At 43.9% G+C, this 27,609-nt stretch overlaps 1 protein-coding gene across 1 annotated transcript; it reads right to left on the bottom strand.

The window, feature by feature from the left end:
- MTPN (myotrophin) lies at positions 1–27,609 on the bottom strand. Its single transcript, XM_004594383.2, has 4 exons — positions 27,269–27,609; positions 11,285–11,398; positions 10,369–10,452; positions 1–1,192 (listed from the first exon to the last, which is right to left on the bottom strand). Exons 1-4 carry the CDS (start codon positions 27,338–27,340, stop codon positions 1,106–1,108), a joined length of 357 nt encoding a protein of 118 aa, XP_004594440.1. The 5' UTR covers positions 27,341–27,609; the 3' UTR covers positions 1–1,105.

Raw genomic sequence — 27,609 nt, 5'->3', positions numbered from 1 at the left:
TTGGCATATGTTCAGAAGTCTACCACCAATTCAGGGAAAGCTGGTTCCAAGCACACTTTGTAGGGATGGGGTTAAATTTGTCCACATGGTAAACCTCACCCCAGGGATAGCTTTGGTACACTAACTCATCAGCATCCGGGACAGTTCTGAGTGAGGCATTCCCAAGAATGTCCCTTAATTTTACAAAGTAATTGAGGTCACGCCATTCGAATAGGAAAGGAAGAAAATCCGTACAGTACGAAGACAACCGCTTCTTCATATGATGCTAACACACTTATGGCTATGATTCTATTTTTAAATCCCCTTTTACTACCAGCAAGAGTTTCAAAGTGTTTCAATGTTATATAAACGTCTGAATCTAAGGGAGAAAAAATATGCATACTGGAATGATTTCTCCTTTAGACTGCTAAAATTTAAGTTATAAATAAAACTAGTCAGTTTCACCTAGAGAGACATGAAATCCACGTGACGGGAGAGAAAACCCAAAGTTCAGTCATCCAGCAATTTAGGAGTGCGCCCCTCCTCATCTTCACTGAGCTTCCACCAAGAGTTGGAGCTCACCGAGGAATGATTTGGTCACTAACCGAAGGCGGCGCTCGGAACTGCCAGGGATCCCCAGGAGAGTGCATTCTTAAGGCAGAAGGCTGGAGCTAATTGCTTATCTCAGCACCCTAAGTTTACATCGCAGCAGCCACTACTGCTTGCAGCTAGGGCTACCAAATATGTAGAGTTGGCCTTTGTGGAAGTACACCTTCAACACAAACTAATGAACAAGCTAGCTAGGGAGCTGAAAAGATCCAATGTTTCTGGTGTGTTTTGTCTTTGCTCTCCCTGGGGTTCTAAGCTGTGTAGTTCATTAGAGAGGGAGAAGAGGTTGACTTGATCAGGAACTCTAGAAAAGCCTGATCACGCCTTCTTCCCTCTCCTCCAAAACATCACTTCTTTTTATTCTTTTCTGGTAGTCTGACTGGTTAGAATTTCTCTCTCCCCTCACCCCTCGTAAAGTATTTAGCTGGAGAAGCTGGCAGATAGAGTGACAGACAGACAGGCAGCAGTGTGAGGCCACAGGAGAGGCATCGTCCCGAGTCAGCAGCCCGTCCGTCCATCACTGCAGAAGGGCTTTGATTGCCTGGTTGTCAGTGGCTTCGAGCGCGGTCAGGCCGTCCGGACCCTTCACAGTCTTATCAGCACCCTGCAGAGAGAGGGGGAGACCCCGGTCATGAAGTGAGCCCACGGCTGGGAAAGCAGAAACCAGGAGACTGAGGGACACAGCTCACTGTTCACAGTGGGAATCGAGGGTTCTTTACCGACACGGGCCATTCTGTGACAAACACAATCTGCCATAAAAAAAAAAAAAAAACAAAATTTGCTATATTATTTTTAAGGCACTTGGAATTTTTACTTATAAATCCCCTTTGACATTAAAAGGGGTAACAGCTGGCTCTTTTATGCTATCATATTTACCCAATAAATTAAACATTAGAAAATAATATCCCCAAATGTAGTATGAGATGGGAAATCTGTTTTTTAATAAGAATGCATTCCTGTGACAAAATTACTTCTGCAATACTTCTGCAATTACTTCTCTGCAATACTTTCAGTAAAGTTCATACCTTTTTTTTTTTTTTTACATATTAAGAACATGGAGGCTGTTGGTCATTTTACTTAGGAATATCAAGCAGTGACTGGGACACAGGTGCGAAGCAGGTCCCCTGTATACTCTAGGGAAACCTTCAGTACAACCCAGGACTGCTTCTACGCCTCGTCTGGAAGCGCTGGCCTGCAGCAGTTCATCTGCAGCATGTCTCCGCTCAGCTGTTGAGCTGTTTCAGCGCCTTCGGGTCTGTGTACTGCTTTATCTGCCTGACATACAGTAGGTGAGTTTGTACTCAGCTAGGTCTGAACATTTTCACTCCAAGCAGAACACATTCTACAAACGAAGGGTTCTCTTTGCCAGCCCAAATCAACATTACCACCCAGATTCAGTGTCCCATCCGGCTCCTCTCACTCATCCTTCTATCATGCTCCCGAGGCCCACAGACGCGTCTAACTTAACACGAGCGGTTTTTCAGATACTAAGTGTAGGCAAGTTTGCCAGTTTTTTCTCCATCACTTTTCCACGCTCTCACCCTACAGAATGTCTCAGGAGTTCCACACACTAACACACGACACCTTTATCCACATGGGATGGCACAGGAAGTGCCTCTCCCTTTTTCTTGGGCAATCTATCCATTCAGTCATCTCACAAATATCGAAAGACTGTTTGACAGACAGCTACTGTTAAAAGAACCAGAGTATTGAAAAAACAAAACAAAACCCTGCCAGGAAGGCTAGTATAGGTTAGCATGGGAGGAAGTAAGCCGGTGACGAGCACTGGGATGGGAGAGTAAGAGCAGACCCAGGAAGGAGCAGCCGGACTCTAAGGATGTGAGACGAGGGTCGGGGGGGTCTGTCTACATGAACACTGTACGCCTGAGCCTGCTGTCCTTCATCATCATCACCATCATAGCAGTAAAGCATCATGGCTCAAGCTAAGTGATTTCTTGCTGACCAAACTGGTAGGATGATCCCGCTGTGGCGGTGTGCCCTCTCAGGGTGCTGCATGTAAGGGTGGGGCAGCTGACAACTTGTGCCGTTGTATTGTAGATGGTGACCCAGACGTGGCACACATTACCTGTCCACACTTAGGACATTTAGGGAAGAATGCTTCTCGGGAGTGTCAGGACAAGTCCTGGCTACTTGGCTTCAGCTCCAGCTTCTAGCTCCAGTGCCCGGGGAGGCAGCTGATGATAGTCCAAGCACTCGAGTCTTACGGGTTCTGGGTTCCTGCCTTTAGCCTGGCCCAGCCTTGGCTGGTGCACACATTTTGAGAAGTGAATAAATAGACAGTTTGCCATCATTCTATCATTCAAACATAAAAAGACAGTCCTGTTTACTACAAAGGAAGATGAGATACAAGTATCAGGTAGGTTACCATGTGCGCAACTAAAACATGGGGGTCTCTGTCAGACAATGAGCAATCAACAGATACAGCAGGCAATTTGCAACTTACCCCCTATTGCTCAGAGAAGACTTTGGAACATATAGACTAGTCCGAGCAGCACTGCGGTACCTGAACAGGATGAGAGCTGTATCCTTAACCCACCAGAGCTGCGGCGCTCCAGACACCACCTCTCTTGTTCTACCTGGCCTGCCTTTCCTTCCTCACACTCCCCACGCTCCCTCCGCAGTGCCTAGCCTGTGCATCCTGGTATACTCTACGGTTCTGGTTCTGGTGCCTTCTCTGATTGCCGCAGCCATGTCTATCCTTTATCCTTAACATCACTGAATGTGAAGCCCATAATTCTGTGTGTGTGTGGGTGCCCATGTTTATTACTTACATCTAAGTTGCACAAGGAGTTCCAGTTTGACCTCTCCTCAAATGAATCCGTACTCTTCCTACAAACTTGCTCTCTCTTTTTAGTCTCTCTATCATATGAGGAACACTGTCTTCCATAAAATGTGGAGATGTGATACAGTGCTGTTTATTTCCCACCCACCCAGTCAGCAGGTGTCATTTGGAACATTTCCCACCTGCCCTTGCTTCTCCACGGCAATCATTACTTTCTCAGTTCAAGATCATGTAAACATCCCAATGCAATAGTTTCCTGTTTTTACTGCTTTCATCATCCAATTTAGGCTTTACGCCCTCTGCTTCGGTGATCTTTGTAAAATCCAAGCCTGGCCATACTACTCACCGAAGAGCCTTTAATGACATCCTCACAAGAGACAATGAGGACAAATCATATGATGGTGAAAGCCACACTCATTCCCACCTCTGCAGACACACGCCTTCCTTTCTGCGCGCACTGCAGCCTGGCTCAACAACCTACTGTGCCCTAATACTGTGATCTCTCTCCTGTACCCCTGTGACTCTTACTACTGCGTCTGCTTGGAACAGCATCTCAAACCCGATAATCAGAGACATCTACCAAGGTTTAAGGTTCAGCTCCCACACCAACTGCTAATGAAGCTCCGTGGAGCCTGCATGCTTTTCTGCCCTCCACTTCCCTCAGGCGCACACTGTAGTCCACTGGCCCCTCCAACCAGTCACACTACTTCACTGCGTGACCTGCACACCGCTCCAGTAGACTGAACACGCTGATGGCAGGAATCAAGACACTTAGGCGCTGTATTCCTAACACTTTGCACAGAGCCAGTAACAGGCAAACAATAAATGTTTATCGATAGACTAAACATACATAATAAGGAATTCAATAAAACAAAGACAGTATTACTCAGTCAAGACAAAGTACTACTGAGTCAATGGATAAAATCTTTCCACTGTGAACAGGCTGCCTACAAGCACACTTTATAAAACTAACTTATTTTCAGGTAGTGTCCATGCTGAAGACCCATCAGCTGGATGTTTGGTGAGACGTAGGGCTGGGTTCACTAGTCTCGACTTAGTACATGCTTCAGGCGAGGAAAGTTTTCTGGAGGAGGAACCGGTCGCTATATGGAATACGGGGATTATTAAATTTCAAGTCACGCTACCTACTTGTGGTTAGTCCACAGGCTAGCTGGAAAAGCAACAAACAACAATGTGTTTCGCCTGCTTGCTACTTTCATCTGCTTCTTACCCCAGACAGTCCAGTTTCGTTGTTTTTTTTTTTAAAGATGAATTTATCTTATTGGAAAGGCAGATGTACAGGGAGGAGGAGAGACAGAGAGGATCTTCTGTCCGATGATTCACTCCCCAAGTGGCCGCAACAGCCAGTGCTGCGCCGATCCGAAGCCAGGAGCCAGAAACTTCTTTCCGGGTCTCCCATGTGGGTGCAGGGTCCCATGGCTTTGGGCCGTCCTCGACTGTTTTTCCAGGCCACAAGCAGGGAGTTGGATGGGAAGCAGGACCTCCAGGATTAGAACTGGCACACGTAGGGGATCCTGACATATTATAAGGTGAGAACTTTAACCACTAGGCTACCGCACTGGGCCTGCTATGGCAGGTTTGGAGCTAACACTGACTACACAGTTTGCAGACATTCCTAACCTTGTAAGACAGTGTGTCAACATGCAAATAAGAGGATATTCTTATACCAACTGTTTAAACATCCTTTATTATAAAAATCTCCTGGCTAAGATTTTCTTAGGGCCAAAAAAAGGGCATTTCTTTCAACTACAGTAATCCGAGCCTCAGACACTCTGGATCACAGCCGGTTTCCTAGTTTCGCTGGCGAGGCTGCACACACGGGGCTTGCGGTTACACTGGCCGCTGTGCTGCGCTCGGCCACTGTGCTCTCCCGGAGGAATGCTCGTGCGAGCCTCCTCTTTTCACGAACAGACTTGCTGAACACTGTTAAAGTTTTCGGGATGTTTCTTGACCTTGTATTTCTGTTTCATCTGCCATCTTTTCCTTATCTCTCCTGACGAGTGTTACCACTATTTCTCATGGATGCAGGGTTTGGTGAAAGAACGTCCATCATCCACCTCGTAAGTTCTTAGTTACCAATTCTTTGGCTTATGCTAATCTTACACTACTTCAGCATTTGTTTTGTATTTTGGTATTTAATTTCTTTGTATATTTAATTTCCTGGTTTTGAAATTATCTTACATCTAAGTCTTTCCTTTTGGGTTTAATTTACTTCTTGCCTACTTGGGAAGTTTTCTTCTTTGACCTCCCCAGCTGCTTCTGTTGCTCAAGCAGTCATCATAACTTCATGTCCAATGAGCCCTGTCTTCTGATCCAACGCAGACACTGATTTATCCATGTAAAACACATCTCACAGTGGGTTAAGCCACTGCCTGCAGCACTGCCATCCCGTGTGGTCGCTGGTTCAAGTCCTGGCTGCTCCACTTCTTATTCTGCTAATGAAGCTGGGACAGCAGCAGAGGAAGACCTGACTGCTTAGGCCGCGGCACCTGCACAGGAGACCCGAAGAAGCTCCTGGCCTTGACCTAGCCCACCCACATCTGTGGCAGTCATTTGAGGAATGAACCAATGGATGGGAGACCACTCTAACTCTGCCTTTCAAATAAATAAAATAAACCCAAAAAAAGAATCTTTTATGGAGTAGCCACTCGATACATTCTTATCCCCTAGGGAGGGCATGGCAGGCATCCCGGTTCCTCTGCCTCTGACCGAGCTTCCTGCCACGAGCACACTGAAAGCAGCTGATGGTTCAATGCCACAGGCCTTTGCCACCCATGTCAGGCATCCGCACAGAGTTCTGGGGTTCTGTGTACAGCACTGCCCAGCCTGCTGACTGCAGGCATATGGGAAGGTTCTGTGTACAGCACTGCCCAGGCTGACTGCAGGCATGTGGGAAGGCTCTGTGTACAGCACTGCCCAGCCTGACTGCAGGCATGTGGGAAGGCTCTGTGTACAGCACTGCCCAGCCTGCTCACTGTAGGCATATGGGAAGGCTCTGTGTACAGCACTGCCCAGCCTGCTGACTGCAGGCATATGGGAAGGCTCTGTGTACAGCACTGCCCAGCCTGCTGACTGCAGGCATATGGGAAGGCTCTGTGTACAGCACTGCCCAGCCTGCTGACTGCAGGCATGTGGGAATGCTCTGTGTACAGCACTGCCCAGCCTGACTGCAGGCATGTGGGAACTGAACCTGCAGAAGCAAGATTCCTGCCCGCCCCCCGACATCTTCTCTCTGTTTGGTGGCAAGGAAGGGGTTCCCAGCATGTGTTCAGACTTGTCTTGACATGCAAGTGCTACATGTGTTCATCTCTATGGTTTTTTCTCATTTACTAGCTCATCGATGAAAACCAATTTAAAAAGATCATATTTTTCTCCCCCGATCCCAAGGAATACGCACATTCTATTACTTATTACTGTCCTGACAGCAATTCTGGAAGACAGTCAAGAATTCTGTACAAGTTTGTAAAATAAGTAACTTAATGGATTCATAATAACCTGTAAGGATTTTTCTTTTGAGAAAAAGCAAAATAACTGCCTTAACTTAAACACTGATTTAAAAACTCTTAAAGGATGCACTGGATTAGTCTTATTTGTAACAAATATTTTTGAAAAGTCAAAATCAATCTGTAGAAAAAAGTAAAAAAACTGACTAATAAAGCTACAGGATATCCATTTAAGAAGCTTATGCAACAACAAAATCAAAGTAATTAATTTTGAAAAAGCAGAACTAAAACTTCCCCTGCTGCTTTCAAAAAGGTTTTTTTAAAAACTTCCTTTCCTTTGATATAAAACAAGTAACAGCTTTACATGGCTACAACTGACCTCCCATCACACAGTTCCCTACCATTTATCTGGCTACGGGAACTGAGACACCCAACAAGGATGACAGTGTACAGGCAAAAGAAAAAACAAGCTAGTTAAAAGCCAACTCATACTCAGTCATGTGTAACTACATATTTATTGAGCACTTTCTTGGATAACATACCGGGCCTAATACACATGCAAACCAAGCTGGCTTTTCAGGAACTCATGGACTGTGGATTCCAGCCCAACAAGGCCTCAGAGCTGGAGCAAAATGCTTTGGAATCAGGACTCTGGAACACCAGTTTGGGCCCCCTATAGAACATGAAGACTTACATTGTATTTTGTTTTTCCTGTGAGGAAGGAGAACTACTAAGGAAAATTTCTGATTAGAAGTTGGCCATATGGCTGAAAATGAGTGGAGCAGTTAAGTACATAACCCTAAACCAAAAGAATCCCAGAGAGTATAAACAGAGAACAAAATCCTTGTCTGATTAAAAATATCAGGAAAAAAAGAATAAGGAAGAAATCATTGCTTTCTTTTGCCTGTACCTGGCTAGCAGGTAGGCTGGCTGGTTGGTCAATGCTACAGAGGAGAGCTGCAGACAGACCAATGAGGTCAGCTCCTGGCCCGGGCTCAGTCCGGGGCCATGTGGACCTCCACCCCAGCTACAGGAGTTAGGAAGACCTCTACTGGTTTCAGCCAGTCGGAGTTTAGCTACTCACAATACAGAGTCCCAACTAAAACAATACTGCAATTATATAAACCTTTCATGAACCATGTGAGTTAATATTTTTTACCCATGGCAGTAACATTTTGCTATAATAATAAAAAATGCTTCCCAGGCCAGCGCAATGGTTCAACTGGTTCATCTTCTTCTTGCAGGTGCCGGGACCCCATTTGGGTGCCAATTTGTATCCTGGCACCTCCACTTCCCATCCAGCTCCCTGCTTGTGGCCTGGGAAAGCACTCAAGGATGGTACAAAGCCTTGGGACCCTACACCCAAGCGGGAGACATGGAGGAAACTCCTGGCTCCTGGCTTCAGATCAGCTCAGCTCTGGCTATTGCGGCCACTTGGGACTGAACTAATGGATGGAAGATCTTTCGCTATCTTTCCTTCTGTCTGTAAAACTGTCTAATAAAAATAAGTAAATTAAAAAAAAATGTCCCCTAGCGATGAAATTCTATAGCAGTATTCCAAGGTTCTTTGTCATCTTTTCACTTATTTTGGTTTCTGCCTAACTCTACAGCAGTATCTAAAAACTGCTCTTTATGCATACTGAAAATGCAAAACATCAAAAAGTCTTGTACTTAAAGAAACTGAGTAATGGTATCTACCATGAAGCTTAAGAGTCAAAAAACCTGGTAACTTTAGTTGACTGGAACTAACTGCCTTCAGTTTGCCAACAAAGAGCAGGAGATAAATGTGCTACTTCCAGCTCAGGTTTCTCTGCATCTTAGTGAACGCAGAAAATTCTGTTCAGTCCTAAGTTACAAGAAAAATTACTGTTTATTGGGTGCAATTATATGTCAGACACTAAGGCAAAATACTTTATGTAGTTTTACTCAACTTCCATTTCTTCTTTTTATCCCCCACAGGGTTTATCTTAAGATCCTAGGTGAGATGATACACACAGTAACTTCCAGTGTGTGGTCACAGGTGAACAACCTGCAGCTACCACTGGTGCCTTGTTTAAGGAAAATTCACTGCTTCCCAATAATCGCAGGCTCATCTAATATACTCAGAATGGTGTGACTATATTAGCTAGCCCTGAGATGAGATTTTGAACTCTGAGTTTTTAACATGGCTAAACACATTTAAATATATGAGAAACGTACAAATTTACTATCCCTCAACCACATCAAAAAACTAGATAAGTTGGACAGTCCCTACATACAGCAAACTATCGTTAATAATCCTACTCAGTACATACCACAGAAAGTGAAGTATTTACATTTCAAACTGGTACTACTCAAAGTGTTCTCTATGCATGATGCCAGACAGTAAAATTGTACTTGTCTAATACATTTTTTTCTATCACTAAGACAACATTTACTAGTTTCATTAAGAGATTCCTTTAAAAAATAAAATAATTATTTCAGGGTTGGTGAGCAGGAAGACAGGGCAAGCTAAATCTCCACTTGTGACACCAGCATCCCATACCGGTGCTGGGTCCAGTCTATCGAGCTCCCTGCTCGTGGTCTGGGAACACAGGAGAGCACGGCCCAAGTCCTTGAGGCCCCTGCCTCCCCTAGGACCCAGGAGAAATGCCTAGTTCTTGGCTATGGATTAGCCCAACCCTGCTGCCATCGCCACGCGGAGAGTGATCCAGCAGATCAAAGATTTCTCTTTCTCTCCTTCTAACAAACTTTCCCTTTCCAATCAAAGTAAGTGTATTTCAAGAAGAAGAAGAAGAAGAAGAAGAAGAAGAAAGGAAAAAAAATCCATTCACTTGGAAGGCAGAGAGACAGAGGAAGAGAAATGGGGTGGGAGGAGGAAGGGGCTGAAGGGCTGCAAAGCCAGGGCCTGGCCAGGAGCCAGGGATTCCACTCCGGGTTCGCATGTGGGCGTCACTGTCCCCTTTTCCCAGGTTGATTAGCAAGGAACCAGACAGGAAGTTGAGTAGCCAGGACTGTAACCAGAATTCTGATACATCGCTTCTCAGCCTTTTGGCTAAGATCAAGTGCAGAATTCTGATACAGAATTCTGGTGTTGCCAATTGTGGCTTCACTAGCTGCACCATAATGCTGGCTCTCATCAGATTTTTTTGCATATGTATTTGTACATAGATATTTGTTTATTTGAAAGGCAGAGTTTCAGAGAGAGTGAGAAATCTTTCATTTGTTGGTTCACTCCATGAACAGACACAAAAGCTACGGCTGGGTCAGGTTGAAGCCCAGAGCTCTCTTGTGCGTGGCAGGGCCCAAGTGCTTGGGCCGTTCTCTACTGCTTTCTTGAGCAAGGAGAAACCCAAGCTCTTACTCATTAGCAACTAGTCTGAGGACCACCAATTTTGAGTAACACTACTCTAAATCTCAATTTTGGACATTCTCTTTTTCTATCCATGCTACCACAAAGAGTTTTAAAAATAACACTTACCTTGAACAGTTAGAGAGGCTAAGACAAACAGTTAAATGAGTAATTCACCTTACCTTTGACAGAAGCAATTTCACGCAGGAAACATGACCTTCATAGACAGCAGACAGGAGAGGAGTAATATGATGTTTATCTGGAGCCTAGAAATAATCAGAGATCACCTTATAAATTTATTTCTTCTTTCTTTTTAGATCTTATCAGGGAACTTTTATGAATGATTCAGTCAGTTTTTGTCTATTTACTTTTGTACAATTATCTCAGAATCAAATTTCTAGTCTCTGAAGACTACCAAGAGGCCCCAGTCCACAGCCATGTCTCTTTCGAGAGCCAGTAGAATAGAAAAGGGAGCAAGGCTCTGACCTCGGCGAACTCAGCTCTGATCTCAGCTTGCCACGTTTCTACCATGTGACTATTGAGTCTCTGAGCCTTACTTTTCCACAATACAAATGCCACTGTACTCTCACCAGCAGAAAGGAATGGTGGAGTGGAGCTTAACCAGTCAAGGGTAAACCATGGCCTCCATGATGGGGGCGGGTGACACGGTGTCCATCACACTTTCTGCTGCAGTTACTTAAACATCTTCCCCAAACTCCAAAAGGCAGAAGTGACAAAAAAAGCTGGAGTCAGGAGAAGCCTGGGCCTGTCTGCCCCTGTCCTACATTCCAGCTGGGATTGCTCCTGACGGCAGAGTGCTGTGCTGCCGGCAGAAAGTGCCTGTTCCTTTAGCTTGAGAGCTAAAAAAGCAACAGCTAAGGGAAAAATAGCCCAATCTTGTTTGTCAACTTTCAAAAAAGTTTATTTGGTTTAACTTCTTAAAAGAACAACTACATATTTATAACTTACAGGAAGTTCTGAAAAATTTTAAATAGTGTTATTTAAAATGAGGTTTCTACAAGTAATCATTTTACACAAACAGAAACAGTAAGAGCACTTACTAGGAGTTTTTTCTAGAATAGCAATGTCTCTACGTACGTTGATATCTGCTCCTTTCAGCAGCAGGAACTCCAGGATCTCCAGCTGCCCGCAGTCGGCTGCGTAATGAAGAGGCTTCCTTCCACCTTCCAGCGTCCTGTTGACATCTTCTCCCTTACAAGAGAACCGCGTGCAATGAATGTCGTGTTCGTACACGACAGAGGAACATCTCCCTGCTTTGGGGCACCTGATACTTTCCGTTCCTTACAGCCATGACTTTCATGAAATAACAAAGTGAAACAAAAACTTGAAATGAAATTCTGCACAATAGGAAAAATGCATGTGAGACACAGTTGTGAGTTTAAACTTTCTCCTTCATCTCTCCACTTCCACAACAATTGTTACTTTAGCAAACAAGAAATTACTATACAGGCTGTGTGGGACTAGTGAAAGAGAAACAGCCTGTGTGCAGAGCCTAGCAGAGCAGCAGGTATAGAAAAATAAAAGGTTTCAAAGCAATGCTCATTCCACTTTCACCAACAGAAATAAAATTCAATCAAAGTAAGCAGGAGGAAAGAATAAAGATTAGGACAGAAATCAAAGAAAACAGAAAATAACACTGAGAAGTAAAAGGTGATTCTTCAAGATCAACACAACCGATACATTTCTAGCAGGAGTGACCAGGGCAAGCAGGCAGGCACAGAGGCCCCGCAGGCGAGTCCACAGGCAACCTCCCCACAGACATCCCCAGGCGCCAGTTTCCACTGGCAAGCCGTATCCAACGTTTAAGGAAAAAACAATACCAGAGAAAATTAAAGAGATGAGAAGGCATTCCAACTCATTCTGAGGTAAGCATTACTTTGATGCTAAAACTAGACAAAGACGTTGCAAAAGCCAGTTACAGGCACCCTCCGGGAAAGAAGTGCAACTGTGGCTCTCTGGTCACGAAAACTTCATCCTTCACTGACGGACAGACGTGTGCTTGTGCACATAGAAACTATATGCACGGCTCTGTGTCATCCATTCACAGGACTGTAAGATGCCTACTCCACTAAGTCCCTACTCCTCACACCTTTCACTGTAGTACTCCAACAGCGAGAATGCTTCCTTGAGTCTGAGCAGAATCCTAAATAGCCAAAGAAGAATTTTTCTCAAAGTACTACTTATCAAATTTATATAAACATATCCTCATGAATCCCAATGTAGATGTGTAATCAAAGTGTGGAGTTTGTGGTAATAGAGAAGTCACATCTCTAAATCTATAGTTATTGCTCCCCCTGCATTCTTCAGGCCTTTGGGCCACACTGACTTCATGGCTTAGAACAACTTTCCATCAGACAGCTGACTATTCTAGCTTGCAAAGCACAATGCTCTTCGCCTGCTTCAGCTTCGTCGCCGTTCAGCATGAGCCACACGGCCCATGCACTGACCCTGACCCATACTGCCTGCTGCTCTTGGGATCCACAGCCCACGAGGCAATCCAAGCGCACAGGAAATCTACACATTCTCTGGCATCTTTCAGTTTTTTAGACTGAACCTGTTACTTTTCATCAGATTATGCCATTTTTTCCTAGTTACCTGATTCTGGCTTTCACTGTCCATGTAAGGTGGTACTGAACAGAATGAACACTAGACAGGAGACCTAGTTGGGCTCCAAATTGCCTGTTACTAGCCACACTGGGGCATTTATTAAGTTTGGTGGACCCTTAGTTTCCTTATTGTCAACTCAGAAGCTGGAAGAGGTGATTGCTAATTTTTTTCTTTTTCACCTTTGTTGCTTTTGTTCATGTGCTAAAGGTATCTGGTGCTTTTATCAACCTATAACTCTTCTTCTTAGTTCTAGCATTGTACACCCAGGAAATGGGCTTTTCTGTTCTCATGTGAAAAGAAAGCAGTTTCAAAGATGGCTGAAAATAATGCTGAAAACTACCACTATTGTAACAGCTTCCTACCTATTTGAATAGAGCAAGCTGGTTTAACATGCATGAATAAAACAAAACGAAAACTATATACAAACATTTTAAAGTTCTGCGGGTTTCTTCTTTTTTTTTCTTCTAGTAAGAGTAGGAATGGGGGGGGTCAGCATTGTGGTGTTGGCAGATAAAGCTGCCACTTGCTCTACTTCTAACACAGCTCCCTGCGAATGGCCTGGGAGAAACAGTGGAAGACGGCCCACGTGGTTAGGGCCCTGTCACTCATGTGGAGACACAGATGAAGATGCTGCCTCTTGGCCTTCACCTGGCCTCATACTGGCTGTTGCAGGCATCTAGGGACTGAACCAGAAGATGGAAGGTTTTTCTTTCTCTGACTTCCAAGTAAGATAATACTTACAATTAGAATTTATTGTACTGTATGTAAGTTGGGCACTGTCTCACCCTCTCATCCATTGTCTTAGAGAAGGAAACATGTAAATACATGAATGCTATTTAACTGGATGTCACAGGAATAGTGTAAATGGGAAATACAATCAACAGGATGCTCAATAACTTTAACTCCCTGAGAACTCACCCTTCATTTCGCTCCACTTTGTTTTGTTTAATTTTAGAGGCAGAGGGAGAGAATGCACTTCCATCTGCTGCCTTTACTTTCCAAATGCCCAGAACAGTCCAAGTCTTGAGTTGGGAAGCCAATGACTTAACCCGTAACCACTGCATGCCAAGGTCTGTAACAGATGTAGCTGATCAGGAGCTGAGGCTAGGTATCAAATCCAGATCAGGACATGATGTCTTTACAAGCAGCCTTGTGGCAAGGCTACAGGTTCAACCCATGATTCAGCTTTTGATGTTATTAAGTAGTAAATCTTCATACACACACAAACTTTCTATTGGAAAGGCAGATATACAGAGAGGAGACACAGAAACATTTTCCATCTGCTGATATACTCCCCAAACGGCTGCAACAGCCACAGCTGAGCCACCTACAAGTCAGGAGCCATTCCAAGTTTCCCATGTGGGCACAGGGTCCCAAAACTTTGGGTCATACTCCACTGCCTTTCCAGGCCACAAGCAGGGAGCTGGCTGAGAAGTGGAGCAGTCCGGACCTGAACTGGAGCCCATGCAGGATCTTAGTGCTTGCAAAGGAAGGATTGGCCAATTGAGGCAGTGAGCCATCACAAGAGATTCCTGCACCCCCTCCCTCTTTTTTCTAAAGAATTTGAGAAAGAGACAGAGTGTGTGTTTTCCAGGGTCTATATCACTTCTCAGGTGGCTGCTGTGCTTGGAGCTGGGCCAGGTGAAAGCAGGAGTCTGAGTCTCCCACAAGAGTGCTGGGGCTCAGGTACCATGGCCACCGTCGCAGCCTTCCCACGCGCATGAGCAGAGCTGGATCGGAAGCAGAGTGGCTGGAACTGAAACTGAAGCTGGCATGCCGACGCGGGCTGCTGATGCTGTAAGCGGTCTAATTGCTGCCACAACCCTGGTCCCACAGACGTATTTATATCTCATGTAAATAGGGTTTTAAATGTGTTTAGGGGTCAGAGACATCTTATACTTCTTTTATTTCTGCCACGATGACTCATACTGTACTTTTATATCTCGGTAGCAGTCTGTTGTTAATGATCCTGCAGAAGTAAAAGCTCAAAGTTCAACACTCTCCCTTTCATGAACTACTACAGTTTTCCAGCTCATCTTAGAATGATAAAACTACACAGACTAACCCATACGTGCATTATAGCAAATTAATTTAAGATTAGCCTCATATTTCTGACCGAGTAGACACAAATAATCTGCAGTTATGGTGTCTGGAAAGAGGGTGGAGATCCTAATTCCCTGAGCTAACACTAACAGAAATGGAAGACATGTAAGGCATTTGTTAAACACACTGTGGGTAGGCAGGCTTGAGAAGTCCTGACCTACAGTTAGGACGGAATAAACTATGAGTTAAGCACATTCTATTCTACAAGCAAGTCAATATTTATTCATCACAACATATACTACTCATGATCCTTTGTAGTTAAGGGGAACTGGGAAGAGTACCTCCACACTTTGGGTATAGTGATTCTTTAATTTTTAGGATTAAGAAGTTTATTGCTTATATAAGATGTACCTATTAATATGACAGTATCTATTAATATAACAAAGTAATAATGGGTGGTATCTATTAATATCACAAAGCTCGAGGTAAAAATGGAATAAAAATTTGACATCTATACAGGTATTTCACAAAAGACGTTTTCCTTCTTAAAATTTTTTAGAAATATTTATTTCTGGGGCCAGTACAGTGGCACAGCAAGTAAAGCCACTGTGTGCAGTACCTGCCTCCACATGGGCTGTACCACTTCCGATCCAGCTCCCTGCTAACATGCTTGGGAAGGGACAGGATGGTCCAACTGCTGGGGCTATTTCTACCTTGTAGCTTAGGTCTGGTCCAGTCCTGGCCAATGTAGCCACATGGGGAGTGAATCAGTGGCTGGAAGATATTTCTCTGTGTGTAACTCTGCCTTTTAAATAAATAAAATGTTTTTAAAAATATATTCCCTTCTATCAATTAAGTTAGCAATTACAGTGGAAAGACTTTTCATTTTCAAATTAGTTCATTTAGAAGTAACAAGAATACATTGCATATTAATACAAATAAGCATTTTAGAATTTAAAAAAACTAAAATGAGAACGAGAAGGGCAGCAGGCACTACAGCACATTTCCTGCAAATTCTCTAAATGTTTGTTGACTCTGTAACATTGCGCGCTGGTCATGAATATTGCCTCAGTGAACTGCGTATGCTTTCCAAATTCTGCTAAGTTTTCTTAATGGAAATTCAAAGGCATCCATTAATACAACATCCAGTGTCATCAGAAAGACTTTAAAGTACTGGAAAGCTATCAAAATCAAAATGGAAGACAAATGTTTCAAAATTCTGTCTTGAGCTATAACTATCATTGATAAAGAAAATTTCTTACCAATAAAATAAATAAATCCTAATTTTTTTCTTTAAAATGACAGGGCTTTGAAAAACTGTTAAATATCCAGGTATGAAAAACAAACCTATAATTAGCCAGTTGTTTTTTCAAACAAAAACAGCACTGCAGAAGCGCTGTATGTCTACTTCCTGAGGACGGGAGGCGGGCTCTGGAATCAAGATGTGACCAAGGCACCTGTTCACTGCTTGCTCAGCGCACTCCTAGTGAGTGGCACGCTGCACACTCCTAGTGAGAGGCACGCTGCACACTCCTAGTGAGTGGCACGCTGCAGCCATGTGCAGTGTGGAAGTGATGGTCACAACCTGCAGCAGCAGGACAGCTGGGGGCTGAGGCATGACCATCCAGTGGCTTTACCTTTGTTAGTGGACCATCAGTCAGTTTATCGTAACAAAAAGCACAAAGAACATGCTAATATTATTATAACAAAAATAGTGTTAACCCAGAGCCCTTAAAAAGATATTTAGGATCCACAGAGACCCTCAGCACTCTGAGGATGCCTAATCTAATCAAAGAGAGGTGTTCAAAGTGAGGGCTCTAGATGTGGCGTTTCTGGCCTAAAACACTAAATAAATGATGAAAGATAAAGCAGTTAAGCCATTACCTTAAGTAAATATGTTTAAAAATTACACACAAATGTCAAAACTGAACCTTGAAAGAAGATATACATATTGAAAAATATACACAATAATACCATTTTATAAAATAATACAGAATGTAGGTGAGTAAGTAAATGTTCCAGGAGTCCTAGCCTCGGAAAGCCATCATGGTACGTGCACGGATCACAAACTGCCTTTTCGGAACGGTGCCTGGGTCATAGGAGGTGTTCAGGGAGTGTAAGCTGGCTTCATTTTTAAACGGTTCTGCTTCATAGAGACTATGGAATCATGTATTTTACAAGCCTTCATTTAACACACTGGGTTGTGCACCTGTATTTTAATAAAATGTCCAGCAGAATATGGAACACAAAAACACGAAAATAACCACACGCACATAAATCATTACCAATGATGCCACATCCCTCATTACTGATGAAATAAAGGACACTAGAATGCTGTTCTGAAAATAGTTTAAACATGAAATCATTATGTAAAGTGTCTTCAAATGTTTGTGGAAAATGCACTTAAATGAGTTACGCATAAATTTAAAGACTTTTTGTAACTAAATAAACTTATTTTTAAAAATTTAATTTCCCATGACCTTTTTGAACTGCTGTAAGCACAGAACCAAACTGAAAATCTTTTTAACATAAAATCAAATGCTTTTATATGTCATTTTTACATGACTGCTGCAGAACCTCAGCTTTTTGCCCAGGTTTTTCGACCCCTTCTCCTCATCTCTACACTGGTTCTAATACAGAATACAAGCACACAGTATGACATGTTTTGAATGGTCTCCAACTTCCCTTTAAGTGTACTATTTTACACGCATCTCAAAGGCAAGGCTTGGTAGGGGTTATTAAATACAGTGTTCTTTACAGATGTCCAGACGATTAGAACTGTTTGAATAATAAACGTTCGGTGGGAAAGCATTCTTTACCCCTGTAAAGAAGAGGGATATCGGGCCCGGCGGTGTGGCCTAGCGGCTAGAGTCCTCACCTTGAAAGCCCCGGGATCCCATATGGACGCTGGTTCTAATCCCGGCAGCCCTGCTTCCCATCCAGCTCCCTGCCTGTGGCCTGGGAAAGCAGTTGAGGACGGCCCAAAGCCTTGGGACCCTGCACCCGCGTGGGAGACCCCCGGAAGAGGTTCCAGGTTCCCGGCTTCGGATCGGCGCGCACCGGCCCGTTGTGGCTCACTTGGAAGTGAATCATCGGACGGAAGATCTTCCTCTCTGTCTCTCCTCCTCTGTGTATATCTGACTTTGTAATAAAATAAATAAATCTTTAAAAAAAAGAAAAAAAGAAGAGGGATATCTAGCTCCTGCCAAGAATGCTCTGTTAGAACTTGACACAAAGCAAACAACACTCTTGTGATCTCGTGGAAGCAGCCGAGTTCTAACGCCACAGCGCACACTGTACAGTCACCAGAGACCGCTGTCCCGAAAAGTGGGGCTGTTTAACAAACAGCACACTAAATTAGCATATGTGTGACCATTTTGTAGAACAGTATGTAGATGAATACTGGACAGCTGACTGATGATGGAAAGCAGTAAATCTACTAATTCTACCAAATTTTATACAGCTGGGCCACCGTCCCGAATAATTCAGTCACAGTTAAGTCTTCCCTATCTCTGGAATTCAGAATTCCTTCAGACTCTAGTTTTAAAAATGTCCTAAACGGCCGATCTTTTTGAGGTGAGAGGATTTCTTTCCTACCTCTTCCTGCTCCCCACTCCCTCTGCCACACCCCTGCTCCTCACCTGGGGTAAACGTCCTTACTCAGTATGTCACTCTGCAAAGCACCACGTATTGGTGCACTTGACTTCAGCATCTAAGAGCAGTACCCAAGTTACAAGTCACAACACAACAAGTTCACATGTAAAATCGATCACCCAAGGGCAAAGCAACAACAAGGTGAGTGACAATACTTTAAGACACGAAAGAAAAGCCAGAAATACAGTCAACCTGATCGACTCTACATATTGCTTTAAGAAATAATGGGTCTGTCACATCATTAAACCTTCAATGTCACAAGCACGAACTCAATTCAAAGCAACGAACAACAATTCCATGATCACCATCCACTTAGCGAGCACATGCTTAGTAAACAGAGTAATATGAAAATGCATCTCATAAAACATTCAAATACTTTGAAATATAGGTCCTTTTTATTAGTTAAATTCACACAAGGCCGAGGCCCACAGCAGAGACTCTCCACAATCCACCGGCCCAGTCAGTCACTCTGTTCCTAGGGGCAGGACAGCTTCACGGACTAATACTTCGAACCACACCTGAATGACGGTGGTAGCTGGGGAGATTACCAAAAGTGTTCATAGTTAAAAACAAAGCAAAACAAAAACACACAAAAAAATCACATGTAATTTCTTTCAGGGTTACAAAATTAAAAGAAGGACTGTGTCTTTAACACAGTTTATACAGAGTTTTGGAATTCCTGGTCAAGCCATACTCAAGATTCTGGACGTATATATTCAACCTGTGGGTTCATTCTCATTAATTTACTTTACTAGTACCCCATGGAACTAGTAAAAGAAAAAAGCAAACAGCAATTTTAAGTGCACATCTACCATCTAACTGTCGCATACATTTTTAATCCATAAAAATCATCCATAAAAATATTCTTACAAAAAAATATATATATATGTTGGAAGTCCATAATCATTAACGTCAAAAGTCTTATGATTTGCTCGTTCTCCCAACAGAAGACACGCCAGGATGAGAACCCCACACTTCTGCGGGTTTGGAAAGCTGGACACTTTGTCACTGCCACTTCATCCCTTCTCGTCCCACACCGTACCTGGTCTATCTTCTCCACACAGAAGTGCCCAATTAGTCATATTTGGGTCATGAGCCCACTTCCTGTGTGGGCAGGAGAATGTAATCTGTTTGTCTTTCTTGGCTTTTGTCGTGGTAGGGGCCAGGTCGTGCATTTCCCCAAGATTCATACTTTATAAAAAGGAACCCCTGAAGCACAGGTTTTTTGTGCTGGGAAGCCACTACAGCTCCCCGAAGACAAATGCCCAAGATCTGTAGCTGTGCTTTTTATGGCAGAATTTTTGAATACTTAAATAGCAATTACTGACCCATATGTATGAATGTACTTCTGTCTTATTAGTCATCAAGACAAAACCCTCTGAGCATTCAAAACTTTGTCACTTTCCTCAGAGAAAGATTTGAGTTTCTTTAGTCAGTTCTTCAAATCCAGTGGCTTTTCAATTAAATCAGAAGCCAGTAAGCTCTGGAGTTCTAAGAAACTCTACAGTAGTGTATACAGAAAGCTGTTAAGACAGCTGCCTGAAGACAGCACACTGGCATAAATGAGATCAATTACTTAAGCAATTAAGAAAGCTATGCAGAAAAAAAAATGCATAGGAGAAAAATCTAAAAAATAAGGAGAAATTTAACAAGCAGATGGAATTGAATGAAAAAACAATTCCACTAGCAGACACGGCTGGTACCAAGTACTTTACTAGAAGACGTAATGGGCTGGTGACAGAAGAACCAAGTCAGGTTTAAGAAAAAAACCCCTCTAAATTTACCAGTTTATTCCTGGCCAGGGTCTTTAACATTTCATTTTTCCATTTCCACAGAACTAGGGTAGGACTAGCATTAGTTTTTCTTCTAAAGAAATTCACGTTTGTTATTAGTAAAAGAGCTAACCATTTATTGCCACTCATACATTAGGTAGGCATGATTAGCGTCCTTAGTTTCTAACCAACTGAAGAACTTCACCTTCGGGACAGTAGGTATACCAGCTCAGACTGAGCCAGGGCGCAGAAGGGCCAGGGCTGGAGAGGCGGGCCCCAAGCCAACACCATGGCTGCTGCCCAGGCCCGCTTCTTTCTCCCGTGTCAGCTTCTGCCATGTGGTTTCTTCCTGTTCCAGTAATCACAACCCCATCCACTCTTTTCTAAGCTTATCAAGTTTATAAAGATGTAGCTGCGAGATCACCTGCTTCACTGCTGATCACAATGTGGCTTCTGACGTCATTCTACAAAGCGATTTGATTATTTAAACGTAATTTTATTGTTTCAAACACTCTGATATGACATATTCCCTTAATATCATATCCTCCTATTCCAAAATATTTAATTGAAAGAATTAAAAGCTAAGGTGTAATGTTCTTCAGATTACACAATGTCAGCACTTTCAAGAGAACAATGGTTAATGCTGTTAAGACACACGGGTTAGTGTGAGGTCACTCCAAATCAGCTTCTTACTCTCCTGAGATAACAGGAAAAAAAAATCACTAAATTATTACCAGTTTGGTATAGTTGAAAAAACAGCACGAAATCAACACATTTGAACCGCCTATGATAAAGACAGTTCAGTCAGAAGTTTCCATGGTAAAGATGGCAGCTCAGTTAGTCGGTAAAGATGAATTAATACATTAAATGTTATGGGAACTGGTCATTAAAGACAAACACAAACTGTATTCCTAATTCTGTCTCACTTCAGAATGACAGATGCAAAAAAATGGGGGCTAAACCTCTAGAAGACCAAAACCACTTATGATTGCACAGAGGAAACACACAGGTGCCATATCCAAAACACAAAAGGACAAATGTGGTGTATTTAGACACATAAAAATAAACAAACAAAAAAATCTTCCTAGTTTTGAAAGGCTCAAAGATATCACCAAGAAACAAACCACTACATAGGAAAGTGAACAAGAGGAAATATGAGGAAGAGCGTACATAAGGCTAATTCAGTTCTGCTAAGCTGCTTTTCATTAACGAAAAGCAAATCCCATTTTTCTTCTGTGTGCTGATGCCCAGCGTGGGACAGGCGGGTGCTCGGCCATGGGGGCCTGAGGATGGTGCAGACTGTCTCAGAACCTAAAACCGGCACCACCACGTCGCTTATCCACCACAGAGGATTAAACCAATCATAGCATAACCATAAGGTAGAATATCATGTACTATTTAAAGAGGAGACTGATAAATTTCAATGTGAACCTTGTGTAAGGTAACTTACCAAGGAATTTTTTAAAAAGCAAAGTTTAGAAGCATTTGAAGTTGTTTTTATTTTTATAAGTGGGGAAAAGGATAAGTAAGTCAATTTCCGATATTTTCTGAAAATACTTATGTGGTCGCATGAAGAGTAACTGCTGACAGGGAGGAGGGGAGGGAGCACTTGAACTTCTGGTTCTCAGTGTTGCATTTTCTAATCTGTACCTGAATTAATCTCGTTGTACTTTTTAAAGTTACTAGATAGAATCGTGAGTTAACTTTTCAGCTTCTTTGTACCTTTTTTTTTTAGGATTTACTTTTATCTGAAAGGCAGATTTTACAGAGGAGACACAGAGGTCTCCCACCCTCTTGCTCACAGCCCAAGTGGCCTCAGTCAGATCTAGCCGGTCTGAAGCCACGGAGCAGGAGCTTCTGTCCTAGTCTCCCACGCGGGTGCGGGGCCCAAGGACTTGAGCCGTCCTCTGCTGCTTTCCCAGGCCTTGAGCAGGGAGCTGGATGGGAAGTGAGCAGCCGGGACACGAACCTGCGCCCATTTGGGATGTTGGTGCCATAGTCTGAGGATTAGCGTGCTATGCCACCACAGAAGCCCTCTATTTTAAAGGAAACTTATCTTGGTGGGGTGATCAGGCACAGCACATTGTGTTTCACTGCATCCTGTCCAATAGTCTAATTCAGGCAAACACGATTTGTAATTTAAATCAGTTCCAATTCATTAAACTTTTAATTAATTATACTAATGGAAGAATAATGTTTAAAATCTAAAAGCAAGATACTGTATGACTACATGCTTATGACCTGCTATCAAACAAAAGATCCTCCTTTAATTCATAATTAGAGAAAAAAGGCTGAAAGTCTAATAGAAGCAAAGGGTTATCCCACACTACAGGAGGGTGGGTCTTAGGGGCACCTGTATCTTAGAGAAGCTGATACTTTCTGTCTGGGCTACCTGTTATGCTGAGAAAGAACAAAACAGAGTGATACATTTTTATAAGGAAAAAAACTGAAAAAAAAAAAAAAGATAATAAAAAGGAAACTGTCTAAAATCTAGAAACAGAAGACAGACTGACTCAGGATCCCTTTAAGTTAGCTGTTTTATTAGGCAAGTGAAAAGCAATCCCGGAAATTTTGCAATTTCTCTAACAGTAGTATCTTTTTCAAGTTTAAGAGATCCTATCTTTAATATGGTGCACTTGTTACTTTCCAAACCTATCAGAGTGTCAAAGGCAGATGCCATTAGGAAGGGTTAGTGAGGCAAAGCAAACCACAGAGAAAGGGGAGTCAGAGACCTGGTGACAGTGTTCACAGCAAGGGAAACAGAAGCACCTGCTGGTGAGCAAGGTGAGCAAGGCTGCGGGTCACGGGCATCGCCAGCGCCGCTCACGGGGCTCACCCGCCTCAGCCACGCGCCAGGCCTGCTGCGGATCATGGGGTGTCGCCAGCGCCGCTCACAGGGCTCACCCGCCTCAGCCATGCGCCAGGCCTGCTGCGGGTCACGGGCATCGCCAGCGCCGCTCACGGGGCTCACCCGCCTCAGCCAGTCACCACGCTCCCTTCTTGCTAGGCTTGCCGGCAACACCATACTAAAGTGACTACTTGTATGATGCGTGTACTTGGTACTATGGGCCCCTGGGTTATTTGGCATTACTGAAAACTGTGGGTCAAGAGTCCTAGACGGGTGAACATATCAGAGCTGTGAAGCGTCTTCAGAATTCCAGGGCTCAGGTTCAAATCCCAGCTTTGCTAACAAGAGCCTTAGGAACTTCAGCAAGTTGTTTAATCTTGGCCTCATTTCATTAATTTCTAAAATCTGTAAAATGAGGTTAATAACACTGAAAATTATACTCATGAGTAGATGTGATAATATCTATGTACTGAACCACAAAGCTCAATATGTAAAATTTTAAGATCATACTTTAAAAACTGCTTAGATACCTTCTTTAAAAAAAAAAAACTCAGAAAATTACTAAGACACAATTTAAGTTTTCTGGACTATGCAGAATCACAAACATAAATTCTAAGGTATGATGGCAAGTACAGAAAGTCCCCACACCTACCAAGCACTCTCCCCGTAGACACACCATGAGCCACGTGAGCGTCCGGCCAGGACTGAGGTTGGCGGGGTGCTCCTCTCCATGCTACTTATTTTCAAGTTGTTATATTAAAATTTTATAACAATTATAACTAGTTTCTTATCTTTGTTCACAGTCTGAACTAATTTTTATTTCCATATCTAGTAAGCCCCTCCCTCTCATTCTCCTAATGTACTGATTCTAAGCTTCAGTAAGCTAAGAAATCAAGTAACTATTTCATACAAATGGAACTGGGAAAAACATATATATATATTATGTGATATATGCATATGTAATGTATACTATAGATGCACCTGTATAATTTATGCAAACATAAGTCAGTGACAATTACAATGAATGAAGTTTATAAAAATAAGAAAAATAATTTCTTATGAGCAACATAATATTTTAATGAAATTCCTTGGCACCATATAGGATATAAAATGCAAACAAGGATCCAGCATCTGCCCCGCAGAAGTCCAGGGCCTAATGAAGATACGTACGCAAAATCACAGCAGACGAGCGAGGCAGCAAAGAGCAGAGGTTTATCTGAAATCAGACTATTTTTCTGCGAGTGACAGAATTTGTGCCAAGACAGAAGGGGAGTTTACCAGCGTGGGGGCTCAGAACTGAGATGAGCTGACATGGTCAAGATCAGAGTGCACCTGAAAGACCCACAGGCAGACAAGCCTGGCACTGGAGCAGAAGGCTCGGAGCGGGAGAGACAGGCCAACACGGACAGACTGCAATGGCCTGGGCCACCGAACTGAGCAACAGCTGGCTCTGCACCACGCACCGCGGAATTACCAAAGTCTATCCTCCCAGGGGAAGGTGCCTGGCATCTCAGTGGCACCCAACCCAAAGGGACGAATTAGTAAGACGGAGCTTAAGTTCACTTAACAAGCAAGAACGCCCTTGTTGAAAGACTTTAAAAATTGACATTTTAGATGAGGTAATCTAAATTTCTTCTCTATGCTGCCTTTTCCATATCAGAAATATGTAATTTCCAGTGTCTGGAAATTCTTAACTAATTCCTTAGAGTTCAAAAACTTGATAGAATCAGGAGTAAGTAGAAATGTATAATTACTGATTTTTTTTTCTCTTAAAAACTAAAATATGGAGCCCAGCATGATGGCTCAGTGGCTAACTAATCGCTTTGCACACACCAGGATCCCAATTTGGGCGCAAGTTTGTGTCCTGACTGCTTCACCTCCCATCCAGCTCTCTGCTTGTGGCCTGGGAAAGCAGTCGAGGGAGGATGGGCCAAAGCCTGGGGACCCTGCACCCGCATGGATAACCTGAAAGAAAGCTCCTGGCTTCGGATTGGCTCAGCTCCAGCTGTTGCAGCAGCTTGGGGGTGAACCAGCAGATGGAAGATCTTTCTCCCTCTCTTCCTCTCTGTAAATCTGCCTTTCCAATAAAAATAAATAAATCTTTAGAAAAAGATAAAACAAAAAACTCAAAGATATTAAAATGCTTCTCCTACAAGTACATTCTAGTTACTAAGGACAGTATTTTTTAAAGGTTTCTCCGAATGAAAACGAGACACGTTCAAATGTCTCTCTGTACTTTCTCTGTACACACTCAGATAAATGCACATTACATAAACTCATAAAACAATGTTCATAAATTGCTGACAAAGAGTTAATGAATTAGAACAGGAGAAGCTGCTGAGGAATTTGAGAGTGTGAACCGGCGCCCTCATTAGGGAGCTTATCAATAAAAAATAGAGGGCCAGTTTTTTAGTTGTTTTACTTCACAAAATAAAAATACTTTAAGAGACCCACGGTACTCAGTGAAAGCCAAGAACGGCACGAGGTCAGTGTGAAGGTCATAGGTCAGCCACACCTTTTCGGATCAGCCAGCACTCAATGCTCCCCTTTGTTCGCCCTCCTTCTTTGGCACATCTTTAATTACAGCGGGCAGTATGGTAGCAATGAGCAAAGATTCAAACTCAACACAGTTACCTAATTTTGAAATCACCTGAAATTCAATTAATCCAACCTTTCTGGCATGTATTTTTACAACATTTCCGCGTGACTGAAAATTCCTTGTCCACAAACAACTGGGCTGGCAGTGGAACATCTCTGCTCGGCAGTCAGGGTCACCAGTGTGGAAGAGTCTGCCCAGGCCTGCTGAGGGGGCTCCCCAGGCCGTGCCTGGCGGGGTGATGGCTGTGTCATCGTGGGCTGCCAGGTTTGTAGCTCTAAGTTCTTAACAGCTTGTATTTCAAGTAACCGGGGTTTACCAAAGCCCACGGGCTTTCCAGGATATTACAGAGTACCCCACCAGTCCTGAGGTGCCAGGCTGCAGTCCCCAGGACCTTGTCTGCGGAACTTTTGTTCAACCTTACTTTGCAATGGCCAATAATTCAGCTCTCCATGAGCAGCTAGCTACTAGCTGAGAAGGCAGAGAACAGAAGGCCACCTGGCCGAAAAACCCACTACACGTAACAAGTCGGCTGGCAAACTGCGAGCAAGAATTTGAAAGTTGTAATGCTACTGAACAGAGAATAAACAGCAGCGTCCCTTGCGCAATCCTGCAGGTTTAGGAAACTTCTGTTCTTACTGGAATAACACGGATCCCCGAGGCAGCGAATCAGTGGTGACACCTCCAGGGGCTTCACACGGTGGGCAAACCTGCACCGTAGGTCGTAAAATTACTTTGATTTTAGATTTTTTTGGGGGGGAGAAGGTTGGATTATCATCATATGAAAATCACAGGCAAGTTTCCTCCCCCGCGAGTTGAGGTTGGAATTTTACACTTAGCACGCCATCAGCATGTGGAGCCAGTTTTACGGTTTAGACTTTTGGGTTTTTGAGTTGGGCTTCCTGAATCATAACTTTGCCCTTAAATACCCTAAAACAAAAGTGCATCATAGCACGTGCAAGCAAGCACTTCAGGAGGCATCAGGGAGAAGGGGGAGGAAGCTAACAGGCTTGTTTAAAAACAACAAAAAACACTCTAGACACCAGGTGACAAGCCCACTGCTGGGAGCAAACGCGGATTTGCTGTGGTCAGGGGGAGCGGAAAGGGCCACACCCAGGGTTAAGGACTCCGCCACCAAGTGGCTACCAAGTTTCTGAATTTACACCAGTGCTTTTTTTGGTACTCGTTTTAGTCACTATGGACGGTTGTCTTAACTCACACCAGGGCCGCACTTAAAGAAAACGTTCCTCGAAGCCCAGTTCACTTAGAAACCTTCGCTCGGGGATGGCCAAGGCCAAGATGGAGAACTGACTCCCACTTAATGAAGGAATGCAGCTAGCGGCGTGCAAGCTGGCCTTGTGCCCCTGCTTTCGGGGTGCCCCGATCACCCCGTCCTGCCCAGCGCCCCTTGCCCCTGGCTGCTCCCGGCTCCCCTTGGGGCCCACCCCGTCCTGCCCAGCGCCCCTTGCCCCTGGCTCCCCTCAAAGCGCCCACCCCGTCCTGCCCAGCGCCCCTGGCTCCCCTCGGAGCCCCCCGCTCACCTTGGCCACATAGTCTTTCACCTCGTCCAAGTCTCCGTTCTTCAGGGCCCACATGAACTCCTTGTCGCACATCGCTGCGGCGGGGCGGGCACCAGACGAGGGGGCGGTGGACAGCAGCCAGCGGAGAGCGCCCGGCGAGAGGCAGACAGGGCCGCGCCAAGCCGGCGAGGAGGGCGAGGAGGGCGAGGAAGGCGAGGCGCTTGGCCGCGACGACGCTCGAAGCGGGAATAGAAGGAACTTTGGCGGCCCACCAGGCCCAGCGGAGCAGGTTCCGCCTGGCCGAGAGAAGCGCTTACGGTTCCGGTTCACTCCCAGCTAGGACCCTCCCCTAACTTCCTCTT

Source organism: Ochotona princeps, chromosome 25, assembly GCF_030435755.1.
Source record: "Ochotona princeps isolate mOchPri1 chromosome 25, mOchPri1.hap1, whole genome shotgun sequence".
NCBI classification, from domain to species: Eukaryota; Metazoa; Chordata; class Mammalia; order Lagomorpha; family Ochotonidae; genus Ochotona; species Ochotona princeps.
This window is presented reverse-complemented; position numbering and strand designations above follow the sequence as displayed.

What these genes read in the sequence shown, in the direction of transcription:
- MTPN (XM_004594383.2), bottom strand. Translation starts at nt 27,340, where the DNA reads ATGTGCGACAAGGAGTTCATGTGGGCCCTGAAGAACGGAGACTTGGAC. An exon ending in TGAAAGACTATGTGGCCAAG is followed by an intron (nt 11,399 to 27,268) that starts GTGAGCGGGGGG and finishes TTCTCTTGTAAG; the next exon opens with GGAGAAGATGTCAACAGGAC. An exon ending in TGAAATTGCTTCTGTCAAAG is followed by an intron (nt 1,193 to 10,368) that starts GTAAGGTGAATT and finishes CTCTCTCTGCAG; the next exon opens with GGTGCTGATAAGACTGTGAA.